We start from the raw sequence: 14,962 nt of genomic DNA on the forward strand, positions 1-14,962 counted from the left end.
TTCTTGCTCTTGCTGACCCCATTTCAAATTTGGCTCGCCCACCACTGGTTCAGGATGTGGTGGCTTTCCTTCTGACAGGGTGGGAAGAAGCTGAGAGTAAGTACATCTTCAGCATCTGTCTTGGCTTCCTATATTGTTTTTGGAAACACATTCATCTTGCTCCCCATATAACCATCGTGTTGCAAATCTTCATGTCCAAGTTTTACTATCGCATGGAATGAATACAACACCATCTGGATTTCCATGCCTACTCCTACAACAGCAATACATCCATTTGCTCTTTCTTTGTAGTAAAGACGTCAATTCAGTATGTTCAGCCAAGTGCTGACTGCCATCTGCATTGACCCATTGCCATATAGGGTAATAGACAGAGGTCTATAGTGCTGCCTTTAATAGAAACAGGAGCCTCACTGCCAGTGTCACCAATCCATGTGAGCATATAAGAACACAGCTTTGCTAAATTTAAGCTGTGCAGTTACCGTGCTACATACAAACTAGTGAAGCTGCAAGGTTTGGTTTATATAATGTATAAAACTGATACAATGCTTTGCAGCCAGGATAAAGCAACTCGGCTAACACTGTAGAATGTATTTGATCTATTATAATAGCCTGTTCAGCTTGCACCATTTGCTCCAACATATGATGGGATGGCTAGAAGAAAGGATGAATGGATGGGAGTGTTGTGTGACAGCTTCTTCACCAAACTGCCACACTTAGGATACATGTCTGAACTGGACCTAGGAATCAGGTGGGAATCCAGATCAGGAATTCCATAATTTTACAGTCACATTCAAAAACCTAAATACAGTAGTGAGGATATACCCATTAGGGATGCAGTAACCAACATGTTGCCCTCAAGATGTTTGGCTTCTGCTGACAGGACTCATTTGTTAAATCCTGCCCACTATACCCTGCCTTTGTTCCCTCCAAAGACTTCCAATGCCTGGAACAGGGCATTCAGGTATTGTAGCCTTATTTTGAGTAAGGGCATGTTTTCTCACATTTGCCAGTTGGGGTACATACTGAGTCTACTCTTCCACATGTCACCAGTGCAGGCTACTGCTATATATAAAGAATTCTCTTTCTTCTTCTTCGGTGTGTGAAATGAAGAGGCACCCAAAGCAGAACAAGAGTAGCAGGAAACCCTAATTCCCACCTTATCGGGGGAGTCCTTTGTTACCTTCAAAAGGTTGGCATGAGATGAACAATCAGGGCAAGGTTTATAGGTTCTCCCTTTTCCTGAGTTTAGTTCTTGCACTTACATTGGCCACCAGGAAAAAAATGGGGGTTGTGAGAAGGGATCCTTATGAAGTGGCTTTGTAGCTGAAATGTGAATCAGTTCAAGTGGGATAATGTTTGCAACTTATACCCCCCAAACCAGGAGTGTAGCTAACTTTTCCTTTAGCCCAGGGTCCACATTCACCCTTCACCGATGCATGGGAGCACAGGGACAATGCCAGCAGAGTGTGTGGACTCTCCCCACTCTCCAATGCATATGTGTGTGTGTGTGTGTGTGTGTGTGTGTGTGCGCGCACACACACACACACACACACACACACACACACGACATACAGTCTGTCCTCAGCTAATCTGTGAGGACAGCTGAGAAAGGAAAGCTATCACCACCGTTCTACTCAAAAGATCAATTAAATGAACAGGGAGGAGATGATATGTATCCTCAACAAGGCACTGGGCTTTGCCCACACAAGCACATTATCCACTCTTTCTTTCTTTTTTTACTTTCTTTTCCCCCCTGCTGCTGTCATAAAAAGCAGTGAGATCTGGGACCAGAATGGCAGGAAGCAAAAATTGGTCAGGTCAGATCACCCCTGCTCCAAACCACTACAGCACACCAGCTCTCATCCATGGACACAAATCAACATGAGAAGTTTAGTACAACTGAATCTTCAAAAATGCTTTTTGCGAGTGTGCACACACATGAAATAAAATGGTATTTTCCAGGCCTTGGCATAAATGTGGGTGGCTTGCCAGTGTTTGATCATCAGTGCTCTCTTGTTGCTCTTGTTTTTAAGCACCTATTGAATTCTTGCCAGTGGCTCTGGTAGATGCTGACACTGCAAAAAAAAAACAGATCTTCAAAGAGCAAAGGCTGGCTGAATGCCACTCTTCATTATTCACTTGCACAAGCATCTTACTGCCTTCCCATACCCCTGGCAAGCAAAAACAGCACCTTTGCTTGCTCTCAATAAATCTAGGTGCTGGGGTTTTTAATTTTACTGGTGTCCTTATTGTATGGCTAGGAAAAAGAAAAGATTGCATTCATAGTCAAACTCTTTCTCTAATGAACCCAAGAGCGGCTTACAGATGGTTCCCAGGAAGTATCTCATCTAGGCAGGAACCACTTCAGGTGCCTTCAGACCAATCTTAATCACATGCATGTTGGCCTATTGAGAATTTCATGACAAAACCTGCTTTCTTCTACATTCAGTGTTTGCAGGACAAATAACTCAAGGCACACTATCTATATCTATCTCTAGTTATGAAGAAATACTGTTGAATTCAAACACTTCCATACAGAGCCACAATCACATCTGACAATGATTCCGACCAATAGTGTTTGATTACAAAAAGTATCTTTAAACTGTTTTGGGGGGTCGGGAATGTTTTCAAACATTTCAAACTGAGCTCTATTATTATTTTTTAAGGAAAAACAACGTGAAACACAATGAATCCAATCCCACAGTGTTTGAACCCAGCAATTAGAGTGGCACATAGGTAGAAAGGAAAGGAAAAGCGTGCCAATCAGCTGTTGGGGTGTGATTCTGCTACCCACACTCACCCTCCTGAATCAGCAAGATTCCAGCCTCCTTTAAAGGGAAAATTTGCTGAATAAGAAGGAATTGCAAGTGAAATATTACATCTGGTATGGTTCATGGATGTTGATAACCAAGTGAAAAGAACAGAGTCTTGCAGCTCCTTGAAGATGAACAATTTATTTATTTTGTCATTTATTGTGACAAAAGCTCCCATGTGATAGAGCCCACATGTTCAGATGAAGAAAAGATAAAAGTGGTGCTCAGTTAAACTATCTCAATTAACACTGAAACGTTGTTATCAGCATACTGAGGACTTCTGCAAACAATGGCATTAGCTTGGACTTTAAAGTGAGACAGAGACAGAGAGACAGACAGACAGAGAACCAAAGAAGCCAAAAGCTGCTATAAGCAACATCAACCTACAATAAGCATGGATATTGGAGCAAAAGTGTCTACAAATATCAAAGCAGATATGAATAATAACAGGTGGATATGAATAGAAAACTGATATGGGGGAAAATAACAAACTGATAAGGACCACCAGCACAAATGACAAGAAATTGAGAAGTCTTTATTTTATACCTTTCTTGTTCTGGTGAATGCAAACTAGTATCAGGCCTCAAGCAGTTGGTACTAGCACTCCTAGCCCTGTCAAGCGAGGGCTGCAGTTCACTAGTGCCAGTGCATTGCATCCAATGGAAGGAGGAGGAGAAAAACAAAAAGAAAACAAAGAAAGGAATACAATGTTAGATATCAAATCATAAAGTAATGTTCTATTTACATAAGATGTCAACTAACAATGGTCCAATAAAGATACAATGGAACTGGCTGGATGAAAAAAAGAGAGAGAGAGAGAGCCGAGATTTGCTTTAAAATAAAATTAAAAAGATAATGCCTGAATTTGGTTGCATAAAAGAACAAAGGAATCAAAGGTGGCCATTAAGAGATTCCATGAAGTCAACTCAAGATGGATTAAATAGGCAAGACTGCACCTCAGCAGTGGAAAAACGAGACTTGTCAAATATCAACCAATGGGAAAAATGGGAAGGAAACACTGAAAAATTATCTCTGTAACTTATTTCATCTTAAAAGTTCTATAACACAAAATGATGGAGCACAGTTGTCTCGAACTTCACAATGAGGTTGATCTATTGGACTAAACTAACAGGAATAGGAAAGGATACTTTGACTGAGACCTTACCTAACCAACAGACCATCAGTAAATCTTGGTATTCGTGAGTTAAGGCAATTACGAAGAAGTGAAATATCCTGACTAAGCACTGATTTGGCCTTAACACATGCAGGCAGGGTTGAGCTTCACAAAGTAAACATAATTCATAAAAGAGAAAAAAAAGTAAGTTTCACACAGAATGCAAACCACACGTTTAAAAAAGAAATAAAATATGTAGTGAATTTAAATAAAAATACTGATTTTTAAAGTGGGGTTTAAGCAGCAGGGATTCGGAAGATAAGGCCGTTGCAACTATTATGTTCAGTGGGGCATACACCCTAGTAAACATGTTTAGGTCTGCAACTTTAGCCTCCTTTCATTTCTTAGATAAATTGGGAACATTTGCTTTGCACCAGATATTATGATGATAATGCGATCAAGCTGCATTTTTGGTGTTTTGGTTGGGAGAGGTTCATTTTATAATACAGTATATGCCGATAAATGATTCTTAGTAAGAAACAGCTCCAATATTTTATTTTTCTTGAATGCATATTTTCAGAAATGTATGTGAGAACTTTAATGGGAACTTTTAACAGATTTCTTACCTGTAAATATTCCAGTAAGTGCCATTCTCTAATAAAGGCATCTTGGGAGGTAGTGTTTTATAATGCCTAACAGAATTTCTTGAGTGTGAAAGAAAAGAAAAGAAATGGAGAGTGTCCATGCATGCAAGAAACAAAACAAAACAAAACAAATAAATAACTAAATAAATAAATGCAAATACAGATGAAGCAGTACTTAATGAAAGGTAAAATTAGTAACAATTCTTATGCAGTATTTGCTGTGTGGTTAACAATTGCCACTACTACTAAGGATAATTTTAGTAATGTTATAATGTTAAGAATCTATGTAAGGTGTGCTGAAACAAGAGGTTGTAAAGCAGCAGTCTACAGACAACTGAACTCTACAACTTCTTCAGGAGGGCTTTCCCCCACTCTCTCTCATTACCAGAACATTCTTGTACTAGTATAACACTACAGCTAGTATCACCTATTTTGTGAACGATCTAGTGCTGGTCGTATACCATTAGTCAGAATGAGGCAGCTCAGGCAGCTGATTTTGTACATTACGAAAGGGTAGCAAATTGTTAAGGAATTTAGCATTGTATTTTTACTCCCAGGGAGAAGTGCTTGCGGGATTTTATGTGTCTGGTGCCTTAGGTACTATGCTTGCTCCTTTACTTCTGAGGAGGCGGGGAAGGTAACTTGTGGCCCCTCTAAGGCAGCACCTTGGTAAGGATTTAAGGAGCCCCTTTAAGCATGGCTAGCAAAGGGAGATTTTTAACTTTCTTTTCTTTGAAAAGCAGGGTCCTATGCTATATCACAAACTACTTTTGGAAGTATGTGCTGGCTAATAATGGAATATCTTATGGACGGTGCTTTAACATTTAACAGATTTCATCACAGCTTAAAGTGTGTTGGAAGCTAGGTGCTCTAGTCTCTACAGCCCTGTGTGTACTCATACTGAGTTTCTGTAATAGCAGCCTCCCCAGACCACTTTCACAGACAAGAGAAGCGTCATGTATATTTGCTTGTTCCCTTTGCTAAAATGAGAGGGGAGGCCCTTGAAGGAGTTCTGTGTATGTATTGCCATGCCCTCAAAGACCCTTAGCAAGTGAGGGGGGTTAATTATAAGTACTTAATGCGATCAGTAGGTGAAAGACACAATTATGAAAACACAAATTTTTAAAAAGGAAAAATTAATAAACACAGTACAAAACTGATACCACTGCCATACATTGGAAGACCTTTTGCAACATTTCTTGAATAATTCCATTCAATGGATGGTATCCAACTGATGTCCTATCACTGATGGAAGACCTACATCAGTGTAATGAGCTTAGATGCAATTTTTGGTGATTCCTCCACCTCTCTGCACCCCACAAAATCCAGAACGCATTCCCACCCTCCCTTTTCTGTCTTCATCAGCCGAGGGACACCAGTTGGTGTGTATGAATGTTCAACTTCTAAACATTAAACTTCTCAGTAACTTAATCTCTATGATCCAGACACTGCAGGGCATATGAATATATAAAATATGTATAAAAAGCCACAGGTCTGGGTACATTGGGCTCACTATAATCCTATCCACTGAAAGATAGGATAAACATATATCAACAAATGTTTAAAAATAATCAAGCAGCTAGACCATAGCCTTTTACTTCAATACAGTATTGCTAATACAGGAATATTACAGCAGAGGACTGACAGAAACAAAAGTGACTTGTAAAAGAAAAGAAAACACACACACACACCAGAACTATCCAAACTTGGTTACCAAATGCCTGTATTTACCTGGTGGTATGTAGGCACTCTGCACTTCTTCCTCGTTTTGCCCTGGGCAGCATTAGAAGCTCACTGCACAGACAGGATGGATGATGAATGAAACAGATATAAATATGAAGCATTAAATGGCATGAATTATGCCATGGTATGCAAATGAAAACATAAAATAAACCAGAAAGCTTGAACTGAGATAGTTACCTCAACAGAAGTTAAAGACATATTAGCACACTCCCTTTTTAAACAAGAAATATATATATATACTGTATATAGTGGACAGTCTGGGCCAGTATTCTAAAATAAAGGCTACAGTCCTTTAGTTTGGCTGATTAACATGTATTCACTGCAACAGATTTTAAAGCAGTTTAACTCCGCAGTCTTTTAATATCTGGAACGTTTCTTAATTCACAGCTGACCGGCTTCCCTGTTATTCTGCATTTCTAAATAGAAGCAACTAAAATAAACTGTTCATGAACGTAAGACAATATGCTTATAGTAAGGAAATATTGAAGAAAACAAGTTTTATCTTCCAAATCAAAAAACTGTGGAGGTTCAAGCCATAGCAACACTACAAGCTTCCTCTAATCTATTCATAGGCATAATGATGCCTTTGCACATTTGTTTGTAAACACAAATACTTATTATTATCATTATTGTTGTTATTATTACTTTGTCACCACACATCCTGAATATGTCCTCAATGTACATTATAGCATTCTAATTCAGACCTGTGGCTCTCCACTGTAAGGAGCTATACATTACAGGCAACAGTGAAATAACTGCAAAGAGAAAGGTGCAGCATGTAGCATGAGTTTTAACAAGACGTGTACATGCTGTGGGACCACTAGGGCAAGACTTTCAGGCAGAAGTCAACAGCACCACTCAGGAGAAAGACCAGGAGGACCCCCAAATGAAGCAAGGTTGGCATGTCATGTTTTGAAGTGATGAGGGGGAGGTCTGTAAGACCATTAAGTCGATTAAGTAAAACTACCAAACCATATCACTGTGTACTTGCATTCTGCCCAAACACAAATCACAGAGATAAATTTCCAAGGTTCACCAGAGTAAAGTATATTTGCTGCTCAGGAAGATGTACCATTTCAAAAGAACCAAATAGTCATATGAAATACCATGGTTTAAACCAGTGCTCCCCCCCCCCTTAAAAACATGTTTAGTGGTACTCTCATTTTCCTACTCATATTGAAATACTGCCCCTCAAGCAGGCCAAACTTAGATTCACAAAATATTCAGGGGTATGTGAATCCTGCGTCCCCCAGAAAAAGCACTGGTTTAAACATTATGCAAACTGGTCAACATGTGAGCCATGTGTTGTCCTATTGTCACAATAGCATACATTTCATTGGGGATTGATCAGTAACGTCATAAGAAATAATCCTGTATAAAAAAGCCTTAACTATCTGGTGGAATGTTGCCTAACAGAGTCCTACTAACATTATAGGATTCTGGTGCAACATACCACACACAACATCCCACATGCAAAACTGGAATTCAACAGGGCAGGTTAAAGAATAATGGAATACTTTGTAAACTAATGAACCATTGAATTCACTGGTACTAGCTCAAGAAAGCTTCTTAGAAATTAGAGCTTATTCACCAATGTTATTAATTTGCTTCACCCATGAATCTGAAGGTGTCAGGGGCTCACACTTCCTGAACCCCCTCATTTGAAGAATCTTATGCTGCCAGTAGGACTTTGGTCTGAATGACTTTTTTTAAAAAAAGCTGCAGCAGCATTTGTCATCTCACCCAGGAGACAGGAGAGGTGAATGAGAAAGCACTGTCTCCGGTTTAGAAGGGAAAGTTAGGACTGTACGTGGATATCATGGGTGCTGTATGTTTTCATAGGAAACATGAAAGGAAGAGTGAGATAGTGAGGGAACAACTGTGAATGTGAGAGCAGGAAGCTGAGGTGTGTTTGAAGTGTCTGGTAGTCTTTATGATGGACTGAGCCTCCGTGTCCTGCCTGATTAACTACAAATGTGCCAGCATATACCACACTATGTCCACAGAATTATAACTCTGGACCACCCTAACATACAAATAAGAGAGGGTGGAGACAATAGAAAACATTCTACAGAATTACCAGCAATAAAGGAGAAGCAAGCTATACTGAAGAAGAACCAAGATCCAAATTTGGATGAGTGGAAACAGAATGAAAGCATTTGTCTAATTTCAGTGATAGCCAAGGGTTAAATTCTAACTCAAGACGAATGTTGGCCCCCACGAATGATACGAGGCACCCAACACATTGTGTCGAATTCCTCGCAAGTCAACATTCAGTCCTCTCCTCCCGCTTCTAAACTGGATCATTCTGAGGTCTACTATAGCCAAGATGTGGGTCTGTGTGCATGTAATCTTTTGATTAAAATAAGGTTAAAAAACCTGCAATATAATTTTCAAAATACCTTTTTGTTAACACAAGTGAAAAGTTAAATTCTGGCAATCTAGCACAAGTAAATGGGTAGATACTGCCCCTGCTTTAAAATAACTAGGTAAGCGAGGCATCTTCCCCATCCCAAATTCCACCACGGGTGAGAGACAATTAACACAGCTGTCTATAACCTCAAAGTTGACAGCTTCTGGTTCTGAATGGTCAGAGCAGAATGTATGGCTACACTATGCTCTGGTTCACTGAAGAATGAAAGGAATAATAGGGACATACAATACACTATTTGACTAGTAGATATGGTTGGCATAGGAAGGCCCAGCACCTCAAATAGATGCAACTTATTGCATTACAGAAAAGTGTGATCTTTCTATATCTGCAATAACATCTTTGTCCTCATGGAATTAAAATGGAATTCAACAGCATTAACCACCCTAGTCCATGGTAACATTTGCAACAGAATCAAAATTTACTTTTGCAAGTGCAAAGTCACAAGAAAAAAGCTCTTACTAAATGAAGCAAGATTCCAGTTTTGTCTCTTTTTAAAAAAAAATGCTACTCACCATATTTGCACTGTGAACATAAAATCAATTATTTTTAATGAGACTCCACTACTGATTAGAATAATGCTTCGCTTATTTGATTACTGTCAGACTATTTCCCACCTCGTAGTCCAGACAATATAAAGCTCATAGTTCTAGACAGTTTAAAGCACATTTCAACACCAGCAAAAATATATATTTTAAAATGCACAGATTATATATACAGATTCACACTCTTAAAGTGGCAAACATACCTTTCTTGATCTGACAAATACTGACTATCCATATCTCTGGACCTGCGGTCAACTGGGCTTCGGGAGGCATCATGGTGTCTAGTTGGAGAACGTGATCTTCTCATTTGATGAATTTCATCTAAACTCCTGGAAATGTTCATAGAAGCACACATGTGTTTGACCATGTTTTTTCTTATCACTGTTTAATCAAGGTTTCCCAGACATTTAACAGGAATGGTCAAGGCTGATGAATTGGAAGCAAGTCCTCCCCACCCCAACACCAATGGAGGAATACCCAAAAAGCGATGCAAAAAATCCACATTGCCAGAAAGAACCGTGAGAGGGAAATTATAGCTCTGCCTGCTTTTGAGCATAGAAAGAACCATGAGCAGGAAATTATATTCCTTCCTGGTTAGCAATTTTCATTCTCTACTGTGTTCTATGCCATTAAGAAAATAACTGAGCTGCTGTTTCTGGACAGCCTAATCATCTGTATCAAGAAACTATAAATCCCTTTCAGTTACTATACCAAAAGAACTATACAAAGCCTCATTTTATGCTATGTTTAGCCTTATATGCCAGGTATTACAGGCAATAACAATGTATTTGTTCCTGTTCCTGTGAGAACCAGCCCGTTAGAATACATTTATTTCCTTTTTATTCTGTGCTTCCCCCCAAGAGTTGAGGAGGTTTTTATTCTTCCTGCCCCACTAAGTTGCCCAGTTTACTTTCCACAATCCTGTGGCACAGGTTAGGCTGACAGACAGGGAATGATGCAAGGCCAAAGAGCTTTGACAGCTAAGAGGGAATTCTCAGTCTAAGTCCAACACACTATCCACTACACCAAACTGGCCTCCGTGGATGCATGCATAAAAACATCAACACCCATACACCATGTACATGGTGGCTGGTGTATGCCCTTGCTTTTCATAGTGACACAGACTATCTGTCTGCAGTGTTTGTGACTTATGAGTAAACAAGGTGGGAGACAAGGAGGAGAAAGGATGGAAGTTGTGACAACTGACTTCTTAAAGATGTTTTTAGGAAAGGTGAGAGGGGAAAATTCAAGCCTATATCTTGCAAATACTAAGCTGTCACTTAAAAGTAATTAGTAGTAACAGTTAATATTAATACAGAGCATAGTGAGCTGTACAAAACATCCCCTTGTGTAGTCATTTCTTTGATTTGTGCAATACAGGATTGCTTCACGGTGGTGAGCTGTCTGGAGAAACCTGTCATGTTTGGAAACCTAGTATTAGGTACGCTACAACACAAATCCAGCTAAATGTGATGGTTTGTGTGGATTTTCTTTTAGTTGCTAGAAGACTATGGATGCTCACACTGATTTATATTCTAAAAAAAGAGAGTAATCTACAATACTAAATAGCTTTTGCCCTAAAAGAAACTGATAGGCAGCAGAACTTTCTGATAATTTTAAAATCTGATTTATAATCTATTGTTGTCCGGTCTATCAGTTTCTCTCCTTAGCTCCCCAATATGCTGGAAAATATCAGAGTCCAGTTCTTTTCTGTCACCCACACCCTTTTCCTTTAAGTATTTGTCTTCCATAATATCCAACTTCACTGGAATTTTGCTAAGTTTTTTCCTACTTCCTTTTGTTGTGACATGATCTCTCCCTCCTCTTCTGTACAAGGGATAGTCAACATTGTGCCTTTCAAATGTTGTTGGACTATAACTTCCATAATCCCTGACCAATGGCCATGCCAACTATAGTTTATAAGAGTTACAGTCCAACATCTAGAGGGCACCAGGTTGGCTCCCTCTGCCATCTGTCAAACTATTCCCTCTCATTTTCACCAGGGTATGAAAACATACCTAAACATCTCCCCTCCTCAGCAGCTCACTTCTTTCCATTCTTCCTTATCCATTTTCTTTTCAAAACTACAAGGCAGAGCACAGGGTCTTCTTTGTCTGGCTACCCTAGAGATCTCCTTTGTTCCATGAAAATGGGGGAAATATAATTGGTAGCTTAAAGTGAAATGCCCATTTATCTCTTAATATAATCATCTTTTTAGACTGAAGAGCTGCTTTTCTTTCTGTTATGCTTTCACATTCTCCACAAACTCACTAAGGAAAACTCAGCATTTAGTATTTCCTTAAGACAGCTGCACAATTAAGCAAGGAGCCTCTGCATGGCAGACACATGGCTCATTCTAGAGGCAGTTGTCATAGTGTGGAAGCGACCATGCAGGGGTTCCATGTGCAGCTGCCCAAGGAAAACATCACCTTCACATTTCTTTAATCACAATGGAGACAATCTGGCCAAAGTTAAGCCCTTTTCAAAGTTATCTCGATTTGAGCGGGAGAGTCTTAAGCACACATGTTAACAACTCTCCCAACTATAATAAATGGAACTAAAAAGTGCTTGGCTTTGGCTGGAGTCTGCCCAATGTGTGTTGATGATGAAAGCAGCTATATTTTGAAGCCTACCTCTGTAATGGCACATTTGGTAAACGAGAACGGGTCCTGCCCTGATCGTCACCACGGTGAGGAGATACAGATCGTGAACGATGATGTGTTGTTCTTTGCTGTTCTGGCACAGTTAACGTTGTAGATTTACTTTCTCTAGTGCTAGACCTATAGCCTACTGGTAGAAGTGCAACAAAATGAAGTTAGTTCAGGTCAGAAATGGCAAGTGTTCATATCTGGACTAGTCTTTTCAGGAAAACATCTCTTTATTGATTACAAGATTTTCAGAGTTGTGCAACTTGTGAAAATCCTGAAATGTCATGCAATCAGGGCTAACAATTAGCATTATATTTAAATGTAATGCGAATATGGGGGGAAAGGTACAGACATACATACAGGAGAATTTACGTGCAAGACTGCAAAATTCCCAAAGGTGAGAAAGTGAATAGGAGCAGAAATAATACCTACAGGGTTAGGTATTATTTGCCACAAGCGTCACTTTTTCAGCTCTTCAGTCTTTTTAAATGAAATCTATGCATCTGTGGCTGCAATACTGAAACAAACTGATTTATTCAATTCATCCAGTCTATGGAATTGCTTATGAGTAAATTGTTTTAGAATTGAAGCCTCTGTTTCAGTTTCATTTAAATTATCTGCTGACATGAGTATGGTACACAAGTCATTTGACCCAACGTTGCTTCATATAAAATGATCCACAGAACTTGCTTTACATTCAAGGAAACATAAAGATGTCACTACCAATTATTGTTAGCCAGAGGCCCAACACCACAGAACAAAGCTGGATAGGCAAAAAGAACCAAGTCTAAGAGAAAGGTACCCATATGCCATCAAGTTAAAAAACTATTTTATTAGCTAAGAGCCGAAGGCAAACACAGATTATACTTTCCATTTAGGTAGTAAAACCCACCCATAGTTTAATATTGGAAGTAACATTTTGTCTTCCTGTAGTGGGGTGGCGGGTGGGGGACACAGACCGCTGAACTGCACAGAAAACCCTCTTCTTCCAGAAGATCAAAAGGCCCCCATTCAATAGTCACACTTCCCCGAGATAAAAAAGGCTAGTTATTTTAAATCAGGGATTAGCAATGTGGTGCCCTCCAGATGTTATTTAACTATGACTCCCATCAGCCCCTCACAGCTTCTCCAAAAGGCAGTGATGATGGGTGTTAGAGGTTAGCAGTATCTGGGGGGGGGGGCCCTCATGGATTACCCCTGTATTAAATGAAGTCCCTCAGACCAAGTTGATAGCATGACAAGAAAGCAGCAGCTCAAGCTCTTTAAATTAGCCCCCTTTAGTTAGAAGAAAAGCTGCATGAAGGATCCATAGGGGACTTCGGATTTGAGGCAGGAAACAAGGGAGATTACAGGGAACCATTCTGAAGATGTATACATCCAAAGCATATGGCATGCACCTCTCTTGTAATTTTTGTGTGACAGCTATGTGGAATGGAAGATGCAGTGCGTTGTGTGTAGAAAACTTGCTGAGAATGACCAGGACGGGAGGGGCACCCTCCCACAGTTTCAATTACTCTGACGTTAATTGAACCGCATTCTTATCTTGGAGAAAACCAGGGATTCACACACATATACAGAAAACCTAAGTACAGAAAAAGGAAACTGTATGTTTCTTTCATTAAAAGTCACTATTAAACTCCCTAGGGTCATTGGTACTCAGTTAGTCAGTAAAATATAAAACAACGTTCAAATTTTTCAGGTCCCGCTGTTGAAGCTAATGGGGTAATTTATGCAGTTGTGCTCAAGTACTGTTCCAGAAAAATTGTCAAAAATGGCCTAAGTTACTATTTTTGTCATCCTTCTTGAATCTCTAGTTAAAGAGAACTTCACTGCCATCTTTAATGTGATTAGCAACTCTTGTCAGTAATATTAAAATGAGTTTGTAGACATAGGCAAACTACATCATACTAGACATGTCATGTTCAAAGAAGTATGTGTATGTATATGTATGTATATATATATGTGTGTGTGTGTGTGTGTGTGTATTTATATATATATACACACACACACTAGTCAAGATTAAATTGGCCGCAATACTAGACAACCATAGTAAAGATGGAAGGCTTTTGAAAATTAGTACTGCAGCTGAGCACCAAAATATTTTAACAATTCAAGCTGCTTTTCTTGTTCAGGCAGGTGATTGGCAGGAGAAGAAATATTCTCAGAACCTGCAGCACTGTTGAGCAATTTTTATCTTTGTCTCTGTGTAACAACTGAGAGTCTCCCTCTATGCACACATTTTGGATAATGATAACTTGTGAGTGCTTATGAGAATTATAAAAGATATAGCCATGCTTCATGCACTTAATATACAGTCATGCATTTTCAATATATTCCATGGTGAACCTGTCTAAGATATAAGCAAGAGCAAATGCATCAAATGGACAATATGTTTCAGTTAGACATTTTAATTACATTTTTTATTTTTTGCATTTTTTTCTTATGCACAGAAAAATAGCTTCGAAAAGCAGCCTCTACCCTTGGAACATCCACAATTTTATTAGCTGTATAAACAGAAATATCAAGATTGCCATGCCACTGTTGCTGTTGCTTTTTATTATTGATTTTTGTAAGATTTTATTGTGTTTTAAACTGCTGTAAGGAACCCTGATGCAGTAGAAAGGCAGGATATAAACATTTCTTATTAATGCATAATACATAAATGCAATTAATACACAATACAGATTTTTTAAAAAGGTTCACCATGGAATAAAAAATAAAACTACTTTCTAGAAAACATAATCTCCCAATTCATCATCTTTGAAAACTCTAGAAAACCAAACTGGAAGGGGAAAGGAAGAAGCAAAAGCAAAGGATGTAGGACCATGCTCTTCGCCCACGCACCTGAAGGAACTACTCCAATACCATCATCAACATCATAATCTGAGATGTCACTATCACTGATTCGCTGAGATCCTGTGCAACAGTAAGGCAAATAGATACCTGTATACTTGGTTCTTTTGTAAAGGGCAGAAATAAGTTTAAGTAAAGATTCTTGTCATTATGGAGAGTCAAATATGGGAT

The 14,962-nt window shown here is 39.1% G+C and overlaps 1 protein-coding gene across 30 annotated transcripts in view; it reads right to left on the reverse strand.

Annotated features, from left to right (window-relative positions):
- Nucleotides 1–14,962, reverse strand: part of RIMS1 (regulating synaptic membrane exocytosis 1) — a 233,230-nt gene that overhangs the window by 78,874 nt on the left and 139,394 nt on the right. For 13 of the 30 annotated variants that reach the window (XM_077926230.1, XM_077926234.1, XM_077926232.1 and 10 more), the window contains 5 exons: nt 14,783–14,854; nt 11,924–12,080; nt 9,494–9,619; nt 6,303–6,365; nt 3,360–3,449 (listed from right to left, as the gene is read on the reverse strand). In XM_077926230.1, coding sequence (XP_077782356.1) covers nt 3,360–3,449; nt 6,303–6,365; nt 9,494–9,619; nt 11,924–12,080; nt 14,783–14,854 — 508 coding nt within the window. Of the gene's footprint in view, nt 1–3,359; nt 3,450–3,978; nt 4,093–4,553; nt 4,632–6,302; nt 6,366–9,493; nt 9,620–11,923; nt 12,081–14,782; nt 14,855–14,962 lie in introns of all 30 variants that reach the window. The other 17 variants (XM_077926228.1, XM_077926226.1, XM_077926224.1 and 14 more) reach the window with 6 other exon arrangements.

This window comes from Podarcis muralis, chromosome 3 (assembly GCF_964188315.1).
Source record: "Podarcis muralis chromosome 3, rPodMur119.hap1.1, whole genome shotgun sequence".
NCBI classification, from domain to species: domain Eukaryota; kingdom Metazoa; phylum Chordata; class Lepidosauria; order Squamata; family Lacertidae; genus Podarcis; species Podarcis muralis.